We start from the raw sequence: 18,073 nt of genomic DNA, 5'->3' as shown, positions 1-18,073 counted from the left end.
ATTGTTTGTCCTCGGTTTCGCCTCTTCGGGGAAAAGTACGAGGATCTGCACAAGGAGATTCCGGCAAAAATACTTCCAAAAGAATACGGAGGCCACGCACCAACCGTCGACTTTGATGGCTTCTGGAGTAACCTGGAGGCCTACGACGATGAGTGCAGAGAAAACGCGAGCTACGGCTATGTCAGGACTAACTATGGAGACTTCGCCACCGATGCCGAAATCGAAAAGGAGCTCAGTTTTCTGTACATATGAAAAAAACTATAGCCTTTCCTTTAGTCTTACAAAAGAAGTAACCAAAATTTTCTAAATCGTATGAGCTGTATTTACACTGGTGACAAGGTTCCGTGTTTGCGCAATGCCATTTTCACATTCGGCATAGCTTGAATTTCAGGACAGTCCTTTGTCCCGCGGTCTCTTCCTTTTGAAGGCAGCAGCGGTCTTATTCTGAAATGCCCGCTCGCAACACAGGGAGCCACCACTCGGTCATGACCATTGTCAGCACGACGTAGAAGCCAACGAAATGGGACGCGATTAGAGCAAATAAAGCCCCCCAATCTTCGTAAAGTAGTGGAGCGCTGCTCCAGCGCAAATGTACTCTCCCAGCGCATCTTGTCGTTGACTGGCTGTGGTTTTGGTTGCCGCAGTGTTTAAAGACTGCATGATTAATTAAAAAAACCCTTCTCTTTAAGATCAAATGTTTTCATTTTATGCTTAATCAACGCTTTAAGAACAACAGTCTTAAGAACTAGGCAACCAGCGCGCGACCAGAAGTTATTCTTAGTTGGTAGTGTTCGGTGTCTAAGATTCGGAGGTAATTATATATGACCATAGAGGCGAACATAATGAGTAGCACAGTGAAATCGTCGAGAAAAACTGCACCTGGATGCAAAGCAGCGTTTTTAGTGACCATCGAAAGCCTATTCAAACCGGTCTAGCCCGACTGACGCTGCTGAACACTGTGGACTATTTGAACTGCGGAGCAGAAGGCAGTCTATAAACTCATACACTTTGTAATAATATCATTGGCCTGACAATTATCTGCCTAATGTGTCGTCGACACTTCCGCCCAAAATGAGCGTGCGTTGTAACAGGCATTTGAAATGTGTATTCACCTTACTATTAGTGCCGTGCAGCGGAAAATGTTTTCTGCAACACCGAGGAGCATCACACTCTAAGCACGAATACGCCTATATGGGTATATAGGCGCAAGCGTCGCAAGAATTATGACCGCTTCCAAATATGCTGGCTGCTGCTGCTGGGTTCCAACACGTAGCGTAACTGGTAGCAGTAAAGTCATATAACTCGTACAGAGGAGGCACGATCGCTGGCTGGCGTCCGTTGAGGCTCATTCTCTGGTTAGTGGCCGCGCATGGGTACATATTTGCCGAATTTCACACGCCCGGCACGCAATAGTGACCCACCGCTGCCGCGGTATTCACTTGGGGAAGTGAGACAGCGGCTGCTTGTAGTCCCCCTGATATCCGAAGGTACACGAAAGGTGCTTAATCTAACTTTGCTCCGCACATGACAGCGCGCGGCGTATCGAGCTTTCTAGACGCCGATAAGCTAAGGCGATACGAGCAGGTTCCAGTAAAGGGGGGCGTGCTTCACGACAGAGGGTGCATGTATTGGTGCTGCGTCGGCGCCTCGCAGAGGAAAAGGCGAATCATTCAATGACAACTACAGTAAATTAACCCGAAACTCCGGCAGTGCGTAGTGTTTCGAGCACATTTGGTTGCCAGCAAGACGCAGATGAGTCCAAGGCGCAACAAAAGCTTCAAACACGTGGGTTATTCGCGGCGTAAACGCGCCTCCAGCTATCTCATCGAGACGAAGCAGCTTAATGGCACAGCCGTCCCCGCGGACTCTGCCTTATGAAGGCAGCAGCGGTGTGTCTATTCTGAAATGCCCGCTCGCAACAAAGGGAGCCACCAGCCGGTCATGACCATTGTTAGCACGACGTAGAAGCCAACCGAATGCGACGCGATTAGAGCAAGTAAAGCCGCCCAATCTTCGTAGAGTAATGCCAACCTTTGAAGAATGCCGACTCGCAGTCCCCCTTACGTCTTCTAACCTCTCCCACCATGGGCGCGGGCGTTGTGCGCCTAAACGTGCGCCTAACCAGGCATGCGAGGCACGCCATTTTTGATGCATGAATAGACGTTTCTGCTTCAAAACGAGAGGAGGAAGTGGAGGAGGGGAGGCGATATGTCTCTTCTTTACGAAGCTTGAGGGGCTTTAAGAGCAATGAGAGGGTTGCGCCCGTCGGGGCGTGCACATGCGCGTGGCGATATTGAGCATTCGCGTGGCTCGGCTAGGCGGCGCTGAGAGCAAGTTCAATCTAAAGCCCTTTGATATTTTTATTTCAATCTAAGGCCCCTGTATTTTTCAAAGGTAGCGCAAACTCCTCCTCTCCTCACCGTTTCTTCCTCGCCCGGCCGCCATTAGTGAGCGAAGTGCGCGGCCGCTACCGCCCGCTTTATTTCGTATCGCATGCGGCGCGTTGAAGCGCTTGCTTGAAACGCTACTGTTCTGGGCGCATTTTCACTAGGCTGTTCGTACGTAGACAAGATTCAAAAATGCAGAAAGCCTACGTCACGCTCAGCCCACATGTGTCGCGGTGCTCCTACGCTCACTATTGGCGTCGTTTTCTCCTTACCTATTAGAACAGTGCTTTGCGCTACCTTTGGAACATACAGGGGCCTTAGTTCAATCTTGTGCGGCGCGCTCTGTTTACTTCTGTCAGCACCTGTTGTCACCCAGACTTCACGCACTTTTACGTGGGAAGCTCCCAGACACCCTTAGAGCGTGTGGGGGTAGCGGTCTCGGACTCGAAGGAGATGCCCTCGACTCAGCGTGGCAAGCTCAGCGGAGACCAGCTACCAAGTGACAAGAGGTTTTTGGGCGTTCGGTGCCCAGCTTTCGCTGGTCGCAAGCCAGAGGATGGGTCGGAGCCAAAGGTTTACAAAACAAAACAAGGTTTATACAGCAAATAGACGATACAGAGGATTTCACAATCACTTGTACGAACACATACAAAGTGATTAACAGAACAATGCAACTCGTGCAAAGTTAAACTCGAGAGAGAATGTAGTACAAACGCAATATGCATCTGAAGTGCACTAACGCAAGAGAGAGAGGTAAACACAATTGGTTCACCGGGCACTGCGACAGTCCGACGACCAGAGGTCCACGACGATGCCGTCCCGCAGACTGGCGAACGTTGCCTCGTTGGTCCGATGCTGGCCGAGTGGTGTTTTCCCGGGAGTCGGACGGGCGCGCTTCGATGAAGCTTAAACGGCGGTCCAGACTGACTTGACAGCGGTAAACGTCCTTCTTTTATAGGCTCGCTCTCACGTCTGTTTGTTCTACGCGCCAAAGTAGACGCGCACATACACGCAGCAACTCCAGTGTAGTTTCTCTTCCTTTCTCTAGCCGGCCGCGCATCCTCATTGGTTAAAGTCAGGGGACGTTTCGCGAAGGTTCTGGCTAGTTCTCTCGTGGCGCCGCCGCCGACGGGCGAGGGGGACGTGTCTTAGTGCACGCAAGGCTACGCCCTTTTCCCCCGCTCAGCAGTAGAACCGACTCGCATGTTCGAGAGAAATCTTCGGCGTGGATAACTCATTTCCTCGGCGCACGCCGCGTCGGTGAGCGGTGGTGGAGGGGAGAGGGAGCCACGCGCTTAGCGGGGGTTTTCCTTCTCGCCCGTTCGGCTCGCGCCGGCGAGACGCCGTGTGCGCGGCGTTTTTCTTTGTTTGATTAAAAAATGCGCCGAATTTTGTGACACTGCCCCTTCCTTTAAGAATATTGTGTAACAATATTCACAAATCACAAAATTCGCGCGCCCATGCATGCGCTCACAAAGTCAAGGGTGAATGCCGAAGTACATACATCAATACCTTGATGCTTTCACATACATAACACAGTGCAAAGTTCACAATGCACATAAAAACACGCTACGATTGGGCAGGTCATTATCACAACATTGCAAACATGGAGAACACAGATACAAGGCATACTTTCGCCGGTACTTCCACATTTGGCCTACACAGCGGGCTCGGAACAGGATTGTTTCGCTCAAGGTTTGAGTCGCGCTGTTAGTTCTCTTACGCACGCGACTCTGACTTTTCTTTCTGTCGCGAGCTCTGCTCTTCTTTCGCCTTGTTTTGAGGCTTCTCTTCCGAACCCGGTTTTGGCTCCGCTTCCTACTCGTACTCCTGTCTGGTTTTGTGCCCAGACTTCGAGCCCCTCTGCCTTTCCTGCGGCTAGCGCGTCTGTTGCGAACAAATTTAACGCCAGTTCGCTCATGACGGCTCCGCTCCTCGTGTTCTCCTCGGCGCGCGCTCTTCTGTTTTCTTTTGTGCCTCCAGACGGTGTCGTTGCTGAACGCTGGGCTTGCTCGTCTCTTTTTCACTTTGCTGCGATGTTCGCGCACCTTATTTTGACTCGACTCAGCTGTCTTCAGCTTGGTTCTGTTTCTTCCCGTTTTCTTCCTGAATTTTCTCCAGGGCTTCTGCTTTTCGGCGTCACCTGCTTTGGTGGTGTCCGGCTCATTCCTCTTTCTGTTTTCCTTCTTCCAATCTCTTCTACAGAGCACTCCCTGTTCGTTTTCACTTGCATCATCCGAGCTGTTCTCTCGCGATGAAGCCCCTGGTTCAGCTCTCTTTTGTTCTTCCAGGACTGCACTTTCTTCTTCCAAGTCCTTTTTCCTTTTCTTCTTTTTCCTCTGTCTGACCTTTCCTCGAGCACAGTGCTCGGAGCACGGCTCAGGACTGATTGCAGAATCTTCAGAATTCTTCCCCTTCTGATTGATTCTTAAGTTTGTCAGTTGGTCACTTACAGTGCAGTCGTAAGCAGTCTTCTCCCCTGTCTGTTCCTTTCCTTCAGCTGCACCTACTCCTTCCTCAGAGACAAAAAATTCCTCGCCTTCCTCGCAGGCAGAAATTTCCTCGCCTTCCTCATCGGGATAGCCCTCCTCGCTTCTCGAGGGTTCACTCGGAACGGTTTCCGTGTTTTCGCTGAGTGCGCTCTCCTGAGCTATTACTACGTCTGAGCTTTCGTCCTCAGTGCCGCTTAACCACTCTTTCTCGTGGTCTGCACTGCAAGACACAGACGCGTTGCACTCGGAATCCTCCATAGAGATCCGAACTGCTTCTTCGTCCTCAGGCGGCTGCCCTAGGGTTCCCTCTGACTGAAGCGTCAGGTTCGCCTTTACTTCAGTGCCTACTACCTCAGCAGTAGCTACACTTTCAACTTCCTGAGGAAGCGACACTCCGGTCTGTTCTTCACTCTCGGTGGTTTCATTTGTAGGAAAAAGCTGTTCCACAACCAAGGTTTGATCTGTGGAGCTAGTCACCACCTCTTTTGTGGTTGCTAACGAATCAGTCTCGTTAATACTGCACATGTTTTCGCTAGAGGCTAACAAATGACACTCCGTTTTCTCAACCTCAGCTTGTACCTGCACCGCCGTCTCTACTATAGACCTATCGCCGGCCGACCTTTCTTCCGTATGGGGAGCGACGGTGTCGTCAGCCACATCGGTGGCCCAAATTTCTGGGTCGTTCGGCGATCTCGCGCCCTTGATGTTAACCAGGATGAGGTCATACAGCAGGCGCTCCATGCACAGCGCTGTCACTTCTCCGGTGAAGTACGGAGTGTTCACGTGCACTCTGGCTTCATGTAGCAGCCGAGCGGAACCATCCAAGAAATATACAGGGCTCATTTCTCCTGTAAGTTCTTCATCGGTGACAAGTTCTCTTTTGATGAAAACTCCGGTGCTTCCTGTGCTTCTCAGAACGGAAACCGACTTTCCTCGAATTTTACCGGGAAGAACCGGCATTCTCTCAGTTAGAGACCCTGGTCTGAGGCACGTAACTGTGCATAAGACTGGAGGTTTCTCCCAGTAAGCCTGTTCTACGCAGTCGGCCCTAAAGTCTTCCTCCTCGCCGTCGGACGAAGAGCCACAGGGTTGCGATACCTGTTGGACTGGCTTTTCGAGACTTGGGCACGCCGCTGCTTTGTGCCCCTTATCGCCACACTTGAAACAAACAGGCATTCTCTTGGTCACTAAGTTACTACGGCAATCCGAAGCATAGTGGCCTATCTTCTTGCACCGGTAGCATTTAGGCGAGGGCTCTGGCCTTCTGCCACTCTTGCCCCTTCTTTTGCTTAGAGCTGTGGGCTGAAGCTCGCTCTTATTCCTCACTTCATCCCTCATGAGAATCTCGTTCTCTAGATGAACTTCTCCTTCTCTTTTCAATTCGAATTTCTCCGCCTCTCTTCGGGCATTTTTGCTTTCTCTCTGCACTTCTTTTCGCGCTTTCTCAGTGGCTTTTCGAGCCATTTCTCTTTCTCTCTCGGCGGCTTCTCCAGCCATCTCTCTTTGCCTCTTCTCGTTCTCTTTTCGTTCTCTCTCTCTTCCTTCTATTTCTTGGTTCACCCAATCCGCAATCTCGGATTCTTCCAGGCCCAGCTGACGACCCAGCTTCACGATATCTCTTAGATCCATTTTGGAATCTCAGCTGTTCAAGCCTCGAGCATGGCTCAACTCGGGGAACCGTATCCAACCGCCTCTACGCGGCACCTCACAATATCGCTCTTCTGCTAACACTCGTTTACGACCTCTTAATAAACACCTTCCGACTCTTTCTCCGTTCTCTGTGCTTACAAACACCAAATGTCCTGTCGCGGACGCCAGAATATATTGTCACCCAGACTTCGCGCACTTTTACGTGGGAAGCTCCCAGACACCCTTAGAGCGTGCGGGGGTAGCGGTCTCGGACTCGAAGTAGATGCCCTCGACTCAGCGTGGCAAGCTCAGCGGAGAACAGCTACCAAGTGACAAGAGGTTTTTGGGAGTTCGGTGCCCAGCTTTCGCTGGTCGCAAGCCAGAGAATGGGTCGGAGCCAAAGGTTTACACAAGAAAACAAGGTTTATACAGCAAAGAGACGATACAGAGGATTTTACAATCACTTGTGCAAACACATAAAAAGTGATTAGCAGAACAATGCAACTCGTGCAAAGTTAAACTCGAGAGAGAATGTAATACAAACGCAATATGCACCTGAAGTGCACTAACACAAGAGAGAGAGGTAAACACAATTTGTTCACCGGGCACTGCGGCAGTCCGACGACCAGAGGTCCACGACGACGCCGTCCCGCAGACTGGCGAACGTTGCCTCGTTGGTCCGATGCTGGCCGAGTGGTGTTTTCCCGGGAGTCGAACGGGCGCGCTTCGATGAAGCTTAAACGGCGGTCCGGACTGACTTGACAACGGTCAGCGTCCTTCTTTTATAGGCTTGCTCTCACGTCTGTTTGTTCTACGCGCCAAAGTAGGCGCGCACATACACGCAGCTTCTCCCGTGTAGTTTCCCTTCCTTTCTCTCGCCGGCCGCGCGTCCTCATTGGTTAAAGTCAGGAGACGTTTCTCGAAGGTTCTGGCTAGTTCTGTCGTGGCGCCGCCGCCGACGGGCGAAGGGGACGTGTCTTAGTGCACGCAAGGCTACGCCCTTTTCCCCCGTTCAGCAGTAGAACCGACTCGCATGTTCGAGAGAAATCTTCGGCGTGGATGACTCATTCCCTTGGCGCACGCCGCGTCGGTGAGGGGTGGTGGAGGGGAGAGGGTGCCACGCGCTTAGCGGGGGTTTCCCTTCTTCCCCGTTCGGCTCGCGCCGGCGAGACGCCGTGCGCGCGGCGGTGTTTTTCTTTGTTTGATTCAAAAATGCGCCGAATCTTATTCGAGGTGCCGATGCTGGTACAATTTGCTGGGGCCGGTGCTGGTGCCGATAGTGGGTCCAGGAAACACTACTCGTGCAGTATACAGGTTTAAACATAACGGTGCAGGAGATGTTAGAATTTGTGTAATAATTGTGGCTACTTGTTGTGGCATTCTAATTCGAATTAAAATAGAACGAGTTGTCCGCATCCAAACCGATCAGTCTCAAGCATCCTAGTGGTAATCTGGACATTCTGTGGTGCTCCCGCACTGCACCAGCATAATGCTAGAGAAAAACAGAAAAAACCACAAAAATAAAGTGATTTGAATGAAGTTGAATTGACCCGACTCTGCACAACCTCAAAAAAGAAAAAAACTACTTATCCCCTCCTACCTTGAACCACAGCGGAACCGGAACTGAATGCCAATAAGGATGGCAATTTCTTGCTGCGGTTCCAGCGAGTTCGTAAATACGACGTGGACGCGATGCTGGAAACCATCCCATGAAACCTTCCCGCTACCAGTTCGTACCTTATAATTCTTCTAATTCCGCTGCTGTTGATGTGACGTCAGGAGTCCCTCAAGGTTCCGTCCTTGGACCGCTACTCTTTTTAATATATGTAAATGACTTGCCACATAACATTTCTTCTAACATTCGTCTTTACGCTGATGAGTGTGTTTTATACGAAGTAATTAATGGCCCTAATGATCATCGTCATCTGCAAAAGTCATTTAATAGGTTTTGTAGTTGGTGTAGCACCTGGCAAATGAGAATTAATTTTGATAAAACCGTCTTCATGTCTTTTTGTAACAAGTCTTCCATTTCCCTTAATAATTACTCGTTCAATGGCCGTGTGGTAGATAGGGTTTCTGAGTATAAATATCTTGGTATCATATTATTACGGGGGGTTAGCCCAGCGGCAGACGGGACAGGCCACAGTCAGAAGGCACACCGAGCTAAATTACTCCAGCACAAACTGCCACGTCCTCGTCGTCGTTCACTGCCGAACGTCCCAAAACAACGTCGTCTTCGCCTAGCAACTATGCACCGTAACACTACCCCCCCCCCCCCCCCCCTCCTCCGCCGGGCTGAAGGAAGCACAGTCCCTGGGCGTCCTAAGGTGGTGGGTTTGGATGGTAGGGCTTAAGACCGGCGACGTGTACGAGCTGTGTGGAGGGGGCCGCACGAGAAGTGTGGTGTTGCAGGGGCGCGATCTCGTAGGTCACACTGCTCAGTTGCCGCAAGACGCGGTAAGGACCCACGTAACGAGGCAGCAACTTCTCACACAGGCCCACACGACGCGCAGGGAGCCAGAGGAGTACGAGGGAGTCGGGAGGGTAATGGGCGTCACGGTGATGAAGGTCGTACCGTCGTTTTTGAGCGAGTTGTGAACCGTCGAGGCGATCTCGAGCGATTTGGCGGGCGGCGTCAGCTCGGGCAATGGCGTCACAAGCGTAACTGCTGGTACAAGGGTCGTGAGGCAGGAGGCTGTCGAAGGGTAGCAACGGGTCGCGGCCAAAGAGCAGGTAGAAGGGGGAGTAGCCGGTGGTATCGTGGCGTGTGGAATTGTAGGCGAACGTCACGAAAGGTAAACTGACGTCCCAGTCTCGATGGTGGTCTGAGACATACATAGACAGCATGTCCGTCAGGGTGCGGTTAAGACGCTCAGTAAGGCCGTTGGTCTGAGGATGGTAGGCCGTCGTGAACTTGTGGCGGGTAGAGCAGGAGCGCAGAAGGTCGTGGACCACTTTAGAAAGAAAGCAGCGGCCGCGATCCGTAAGCAGTTGACGAGGAGCGCCATGAAGTAGGACGACGTCATGGAGAAGAAAGTCGGCGACATCGGAGGCACAGCTGGTAGGGATAGCGCGCGTGATAGCGTACCGGGTAGTGTAATCGGTTGCAACGGCAATCCACTTGTTCCCGGATGTTGATGGGGGCAAAGGACCAAGCAGGTCGAGACCAACACGGAAAAATGGGTCAGTCGGGATGTCGATGGGCTGAAGATGGCCACAGGGTGGAAGTGGGGGCGTTTTCCGGCGCTGGCATTGATCACAAGCAGCAACATAACCGCGGACAGAGCGGTAAAGGCCAGGCCAGAAGAACCGCCTGCGCACGCTGTCGTACGTGCGTGATACGCCTAGGTGCCCTGCAGTAGGAGCGTCATGAAGTTGGGCTAGTACTGTGGAGCGGAGATAGGTCGGGACGACGAGCAAGAGGTCGACGCCATCTGGGTGCATATTGCGCTGGTACAAAATATCGTGATGCAGCACGAACATTCGTAGAGCAGGATCGGAAGGGTCGCTGCGGAGGCGGTCGACTATGAGGCGCAGAGATGGATCATGGCGCTGCTCGTCAGCAATGTTTAGAAAGTCTGATACGGACAGTACACAGTCGTCGGTATCACGGGTGTGGTAATCAGGGGGATCGACAGGATGGCGGGACAGACAGTCAGCGTATTGGTGCAGCTGTCCGGACTTATAGACAACATTAAATGTGTATTCTTGCAAACGCAAGGCCCAGCGACCCAGACGGCCTGTAGGGTCTTTAAGAGAGGACAGCCAACACAAAGCATGGTGATCCGTAACTACGCAGAAGGGCCTTCCAAACAAATAAGGGCGGAATTTTGTTAACGCCCAAACAAGAGCAAGGCACTCCCGCTCCGTAATGGAGTAGTTACGTTCGGAAGGAGAGAGCAGGCGGCTGGCGTACGCAATCACACGAAAGTGCTCGTGTTGGCGCTGCGCAAGAATGGCGCCAATACCATGGTCACTGGCGTCTGTGCGAAGTTCCGTAGGCGCAGATGGGTCGAAATGGGCCAGCACAGGTGGAGCCGTGAGGGCCGCGACAAGTGCCGTGAAGGAGCGAGCTTGGTCAAGGCCCCATGAGAAAGGGACATCCTTCTTCAGGAGGGTGGTAAGGGGACGGGCCGTGTCGGCGAAGTTCGGGATAAACCGGCGAAAATACGAGCAGAGCCCGAGGAAACTGCGCACATCGCTCGAGGAACGGGGAGTGGGGAACTCACGAACGGCACGAACTTTGTCAGGGTCGGGCTTTACACCAGTCGCATCAACCAAGTGGCCGAGGACCTTAATTTGGCGCTGGCCAAAGGTGCACTTCTTGGAGTTCAGTTGGAGACCAGCGCGACGGAAGACCGCAAGGATAGTAGCAAGACGGCGTATGTGGTTTTCGAACGTTGAGGAGAAAACGACAACGTCATCTATGTAGCACAAGCACGTTGTCCATTTGAAGCCACGCAGAAGCGAGTCCATCATGCGCTCGAAGGTGGCAGGAGCGTTGCAGAGGCCGAAAGGCATAAGTTTGAATTGGTACAGGCCATCGGGGGTGATAAAAGCAGTCTTCTCACGATCCCGTTCGTCAACAGCGATTTGCCAGTAGCCTGAACGGAGATCAATAGAATTCACGCATAACATGTCATGGTCTAATCACATTGATTACGTATGTAATAACACTAAAAAAACTAGGTTATCTACGACGTACGTTACCAAATTCACCAAAAGACACGAAGTTACTGCTGTATAAAACTTTAATCCACCCCGTTCTTGATTACGCAGCTGTAGTGTGAAACCCGTACAAGCAGTTTGAAATTAACATGTTAGAAGCAGTCCAGAAAAAAGCGGTGCGTTTTATATGTCATCGTTATGATCGCGATTTCTCTTCTACACTTCTCTAATTGAATTTAACCACGCTCTCCGCCCGTCGCCACACTGAATCACTAAAATTCTTACATTGTATCGTCAATTCTTCGGTAAGGCTCTCAGTTAACCACTACATTAACTTTGCACCATTATCATCTACAAGAAGTCATCACGAGCTAAATTTAATACCGTATTTTGCACGTATTAATTTGTTCAAATTCAGTTTTTTTCCCCGTTCAATAGAAGCCTGTAATTCTCTACCTGGATCCATTCGTTCATCTCCAGTTCAAAGTTTTATAACTGCCATGGAAGACACATAATACCTGAATATTCCTACCATGCCATTAACAGTTCCTTTTTTGCTTGTTACTTTTTGTGTGTTTTGAAATTTATTGTGCTCACTTTGTACATTTTGTTGTATTTTGTTACCTTTAGTATTTTGCTTTTAGTTTTTCCAACTCCTGCCATAGCGCATATAATTGCGCTGCAGTATGTATAAATAAATAAATAAATAAATAAATAAATAAATAAATAAATAAATAAATAAATAAATAAATAAATAAATAAATAAATAAATAAATAAATAAATAAATTCGCAACTACTTCTACAAGAACCGACCAGCCATCTACCACGGCTTCCTCCTGCGGAAGGCACCCGGCTGGTGGCAGGTTGGTGACGGTCATGCACGAGAAAGATGGCGCCCCATCATCCATGTCTGGCGGACCACTTCAACACCCTGTGCCCATAGCCAGTCTCTATTGTTAACATTGTAATCACCAAGTGGGCTGCGTGGTCTCAGCAAGACGGCACCGAGCGCATAGAAATGCTTCTAAAGAAAACCCCTAAATTAAGGCATGGCGTGGCATGCTGCTCGCCAGAGCAGTAGCAGCCGCAGCAGTTATGACAAAGCCGCCGGAGGCGACGCTTCACATCAATCTCGTTGTAAGAGGGTCACGAATGCAGCTGATGTGTAGCGTTGTAGTCTGAACGCTGGACGTAAGTGGAAGGTCACATCCACAGAGTTGCAGCTGGCCCAACTGAGGGGGAACACTTTCGGGAAGCTGCCCGTAAGCACCCTGCGCTATAAGATGCTCAAGTCAGTACCAACTCTTTTCTCACAACATATATAAGCACTCACTGAATATGCCCAGAGCAGAATTGGAAAAGCACAAATTGCACCATATAGCGCGGATGAAACAAATTATCAGAGGTCTAATCGCTATTTGATTTCATTTTCCCTCTTTTTCTAAATTTAGATGTCTGGATGCCCGACGAGCTGCCTTACTTTCACCTCCAGTCTACATGGATAATCTGCATGGAAGACATAGGAGCAGACCCAGCCGCGAGGGTTCTAGGAGTGGTGCTGTGGGTGCACTACGCCGAATTCACAGCTGACAAGATTCGGTCGCTCAGCATCGGGCTCATCCGATGAGCACTGGAATGCATTCAGGTGAGGATCTGGATTTCAGTTATCTCGCTTGGACAGTTTACCAGACAGACAGTGACAGAACAAGGTTGTGTAAAATTAGAAAAAAAAACGCAGCCTATAGCGTAATGTACAGGCGCGGACAAAAATAAACGGAGCACGCAACTGTCTTCGAATATTTTTGACGCGTCACCTAATTGAAATTTCCATCAGTGGTGCACTCATGCTGGTTGAGGAGGTTTGTGGGCTTTCTTGTAGACAAACAACGCTTCTTCATTGCCAATGGAGAAAGCGTGATTGCACTTCGAACGCAATAGCGTGCTTCGCTTACTTATGGCCGCGCCTGTACGTCTTATGACATGGCTCAATTGACGACCACGCAATAATTTTGAAATATTGGGCGCTATTCCCGAGATGCCGCTCTCTCCGTGCCGATATCTGTGCTAATCTTACGGGAAAGCATGGAGGCCTTATGGTCGCAAATATTACAACAAAATTTTAACGGCTACGAGACGTTTGCGTGCAGCCGCGCCTAATGTGGCTGTACCGACTACGATAGCCTGGCGGCGCCGATGAGATATTCAGCGCGACGAGAATAGAGAAATAGTGACCACGTACGGATAAAGTGATCAGTTAGCTGCTCAATCCGGAAAATGTTTTTGAGTTAACAATGCATCAGCTGTGAGCAATAAACCAGAAAGCTGCGTAGGTGTCTTCTATTCGGAATCATGGGCACAGTTTTTTTTATTTCGCAATTTTCTCTAAGCATTCTTATGCTCCATACTGAACAATTAAAGAGAAGTATCTAAAGTAAAAACTCCTGCGATAACCTGCACATATAAAATTCGCCTCGCGCGTGATAAGTAAAAAGACCTGCAGCTAACATCTCGCTGTTAGCTTCCCCGGCGAACAAGAAAATGTGTGCATGCAACCAGTCGTGCTTGTAGAATAACGTAATTTGTATTGTGAATGTTAATCATTTTTGAAGCGCGAAAATAAAAGCTTTTGCAGCTAAGAAACTTGGTGCCTAAACTAGCTTGTCATGAATGGCCGAGTACACTGTAAAAAGTTTTGCGCCCTTAAGGGTGCCTTTCCGTGTCTATAACTCACACCCTTGCACCCTCCAAAAAAGGTGCAAAGTATGCTCGTCGCACCCATAGCAAGGGTGGGATCGTTACAGTTGCACCCTTATGTTTTGGCTGCCTAAAAGGGTGCAAAGTATGCTTGTCGCATCCTTTTTCCGACTGCTTAAGAGTTTCATAGGTTTTTATTGCTTTAAAAGGCGCTGATCAATTTCTTTTTTGTGGTGAAGCCCTGAATGGGAGCTAAACATTTCCTACGAAAAGCTGCCGACGACCTGTCTAACTTTGCAGTAACGTTACGGCACCTCCAACTATAGTTATAATACCAAGATGTGTGTCTCCCGGTGTTTGTGAACCTTTTGCTGTGGAGTCGCATTTGTTGCGACTGAAAGAAGGATGAAAAGGAAAGTGCTCGCGCCTACCGACTGGCTCAAGCCGAGCCACCACCGCTGCCACGTGCAGATAGAAGAGTTACACAAAAAAAAAGAGGTGAGAAGAAAGAGTGAAAGAACAGACGCGCATCGCAACAACCGTGTCCGCCGAAGCGATGACGCCGGCTGAAGCAACAGATACCCTTCCACGCATACTTTCTCTAAGTTTATATATGCCATTTAAGCGACCCCCTATTTGCAGTTAGTAACGCTTAATACTTCAGCTAAAATAATTCAGTTAATTATCACATCCTGGGCACGCAGATCCCAGTCATAGCTGCTCGCAACAAGGTTGCAGCTGTCTTTTAATCGAAAACTTGAATAGCTCACATCATATTAAAAGCACGCTTGATTGAACAATTGGAATGTTGTTCGACAAGTCAAAGAATACCGTACACCCTTACGCACCCTTACAGCCGAAGGAGCTACAACACCCTTGCACCCGTGCAGCTTTGAAGGGTTCATGGGTGCATTAAAGGTGCTAACGTGCTCAGCGCACCCTTTTCCAAAAAAAAAGAAAAAATGAGGATGTGGAATGGGTGCAGCCATGAGCGCTACAGCTTTAAGGGTGTAAATTTTTTTACTGTGTATACGGCACCAACATTAGGCAGTAAAGACACGTTCCAGTGCAATTTTGCTATTCGCTAGACTGCTGCTATTGTCGAGAAAAAGCACCTGCGCTCCCTAAGAAAGTATTTTCTCTATTTCAGGACTGCATGCCGATAACGATGAAGGCTGTGCAGATTGTCGGGCAACCATATGCTTTCGACCTCTTCTTCGCACTCATAAAGCCATTCATAAAGGCTAAGTTAGCCGAAAGGGTAAGCCTAGAGTCCTTCTGGTTAAATTTGGGTTTCACATAGCTTTATCTATTCGCCTGAGCTGCATTAAAGAAGAAAAAGCCGATCGAGATGGCAGCATTCACACGTGTCGCATGAAATTTTCTGGATTTCAGGTGTCTGTAAACAAGATTTCGTAGCTCTCAATTCGTGTCGCATCTGCTATTTTTACGAGAAATTTATGAATTGCAACACATACCTCGAAATGTGCTTAAAAAAAGCAACTGCAACTGCAGTGATTGCTGAGAATTTATGCTGCTTTTTGACGACGAGAGAACGCTGCACGGACAGTTCGTACTGCTAGTACACTTGAATGGAGTGAGCCGCTAAACATAAGACGAAGGGAAGAAATGTCCTCATTGTTTTCTTTCCTAGGGCTTGAACTCTTAATGTTCACTTGTACAGCCCAGTTTCCAAACAAAGTTCCAAATGGGAGCGCACATGCAAACTCAAAGCTAGTTTTCTTCTAAGAACATCCGAGTAAGAGTTCTCTCGCAAAGAAATTAAGTTTAAAGTGCTAGTAGGACGTGCTGTGGGACGACTACTAGGCGAATTTTCCGATTTCGGACATGCGTACGTAGTGCACCCCCGTCAAAGTATACCGCCCATCGGGTTTGCTAATCAGGCCTATTGTATGCCTCGTTTGTATTCTAAGCCTCCATGACGTCTCAAAAGAGGAATGGCTTCGTGTCCTCAATCCTCTCATGCTTTGGACAGCTAGATGTGCTAAGGAGCCCCGCTAAAGAGCTTAGAAGAGAACCTCTTGGACTGTACACTTTTGAGGGAGGCTGTACGTCCCTCAAGCCTGCTTTGCGAGAGGAGGCCCACCGGTTTGGATGCAACCTGTACACCTTGCAGGCCTTCCCCTGGGTGAAGGCCTTGATGATAAATGCTTCCTAGTGAAGTACTTTAGGGTAGTTGTCTTTAGCAGGTAAGGACTTCAAGTGCCCACCGTAACTAGCGCACGGTATTCAGCGCTTAGCCATGCTCAACACTAGCTAAATTCTACTTCGGAGAAAAACGTGCAATGTCTTTGTTAGGAAGTTTCCTTTAAAGAATTCAGTCTCTCATTTGTAGGTATTGAGTGGTGAATCTTTTGTGCGAGTTTTTCAAAATTTCCTGCTTTGCCTTATAGAACACGAACTTTAAAATAATTCATGGCGAGCACGGGTGTTGTCAAGGTTATGGCGAGGCGCTCGCGTTCGCTGAGCTGTTTTTGTTAAACATATACAATAAATAAAAATAGCACGCTTTAACAGCTATTATAACAAATAGATCGATGCGAAAAGGAGAAAAACATAATGAATGAGAGGAATGTTTCCATCTACTTATGCAGAGACCTACATACAATCTGTCACCTTGGAAAACGGAATGAATTCTAAAAAAAGCAAATGCAGCAGAGATCAAGGTGCGCAGATGAGCTCGGGAAGCTTGAAAGCACGAGGTGGCCGCAAATGGCTCAGGATAGAGTTAATTGGAGGTCAATGGCTGAAGCCTTTGTCCCGCAGATGACGTAATTCGGCTACTGACACTGATGACCATGGACAACTGCCAACTGCTCCAGTTGGCCGTTGCCCCGAACAGCCTGCCATAGATTGAAAAGGAGTTACTGAGAAGCTAAGCCTAGCCTTGTTGCTTTTGTCTGACTTTCTCAGTTTCGTTTCCACGGAGGCACATTTTAAGCAGCTCCAAGAGGAAATATCACCCATAACACTGCCAGAGGAATACGGAGCCCAGGGTCCACCCATCGACCACTATGCCTTCTGGAGACACGGAAGAAGAGGCCGAAGCTAATCGGTTCGGGTACCCAATGAAGTACCAGGACGATCTTCCTGCTGACACCGAACAGCCGCAGAAGCTGACAGCACTGTGATAAAGAAAAGTTGTCGATATAAACATAACGAACATTTCTATGCCGGAAACAGTACTATATTCCGGGCGATGTAGCTTTCAGAGAAATAGTAACCTGGGATAACTACGTGCACCAACAAAACACACAAGAAAAAAACATTAAGAAGAACAGAAAGCTGGGTGATCTGTGATAATAAATTTTCAGTTGAAAGTCAGCGCTCGTGTTGTTGTGTGTGTAAACGTCGTCGTCTTTTTCGCGCTGTTAATAAATGGATAAAAAAAGAAAAAAAACGCGAGAACTAATAGAGTAGGATTTAATGCGTAAGAAAGCTGAGCATTCCTTTCTTTTGAGGGAGCAAAAAAAGTACCCGAGTTGTGAACGTGCCTTGCTTCTTACTTGAAAATTCGAGCGCATTAGTTGCATCGCTTGATTACATATGCAGCTTTATTAAGGGAATATTTGCTCTTGCTTTGTGCGCTGTTAACGGAAAGGGCAACTTTAAAAAATAATGCTCACTAACTCTGCTATTGAAGAAAAGAATGGCAACACATGGCCTTATTGCGCATTGTGGGAAACGAACTCTCACTATTGGGTCCTTCATTGTTGCCATCTCTCTCGTAATTTGCAAGTGTACTCAAAAAGCAATTTGCTATATATCCAGGTAATTTTTCAGGAGCTTTGAGGAGGTAAAATCTGATGCCGCGCCTGGACAGCATCCTCACCGAGCATGTGTTTTGTACAAGCGGGTTAGTTGACAAGTCCATAAGATGAATATTTCGCCTCTTCTGCGCTTCAGAGAAAACGTGGTACACTTATTGCATGTTCGCCTCGATAGCATTGTTCCACGAAAATCAGCTCGGAAAGTACGAAGCAACGCTGAATGAGAGCTCCTCGTTTATAAGTATTTATATCACTGAGATATAAAAAAGTTCTAAAAGATTTAAAAAAGTTCTCTATACACGGTTGTCTGATTTTATTGATAAACATGACCTTTTGTCACCTAATCAATTTGGGTTTTGTAAAAATAAATCTGCCGAGTTAGCACTACTCGAACAAAAGGAATATATACTA

The 18,073-nt window shown here is 48.6% G+C and overlaps 1 protein-coding gene and 1 pseudogene across 1 annotated transcript in view; both read left to right on the top strand.

Moving 5' to 3' along the window:
• The window catches only part of LOC149326983 (alpha-tocopherol transfer protein-like), a 30,442-nt gene extending 30,190 nt beyond the window's left edge, over positions 1–252 (top strand). The window contains exon 5 of the mRNA XM_089564746.1: positions 12–252. Coding sequence (XP_089420872.1) covers positions 12–252 — 241 coding nt within the window. The remainder of the gene's footprint in view (positions 1–11) is intronic.
• A 939-nt stretch (positions 253–1,191) lies between these two features.
• LOC149326982 (clavesin-2-like) lies at positions 1,192–17,023 on the top strand (annotated as a pseudogene).
• Positions 17,024–18,073: the final 1,050 nt, after the last annotated feature.

This window comes from Amblyomma mixtum, chromosome 10 (genome assembly GCF_055824585.1).
Source record: "Amblyomma mixtum isolate Tamu chromosome 10, ASM5582458v1, whole genome shotgun sequence".
Taxonomy (NCBI): Eukaryota; Metazoa; Arthropoda; class Arachnida; order Ixodida; family Ixodidae; genus Amblyomma; species Amblyomma mixtum.
Note: the sequence above shows the minus strand (reverse complement) of the source record. Positions and strands in the feature narration are given on the sequence as shown.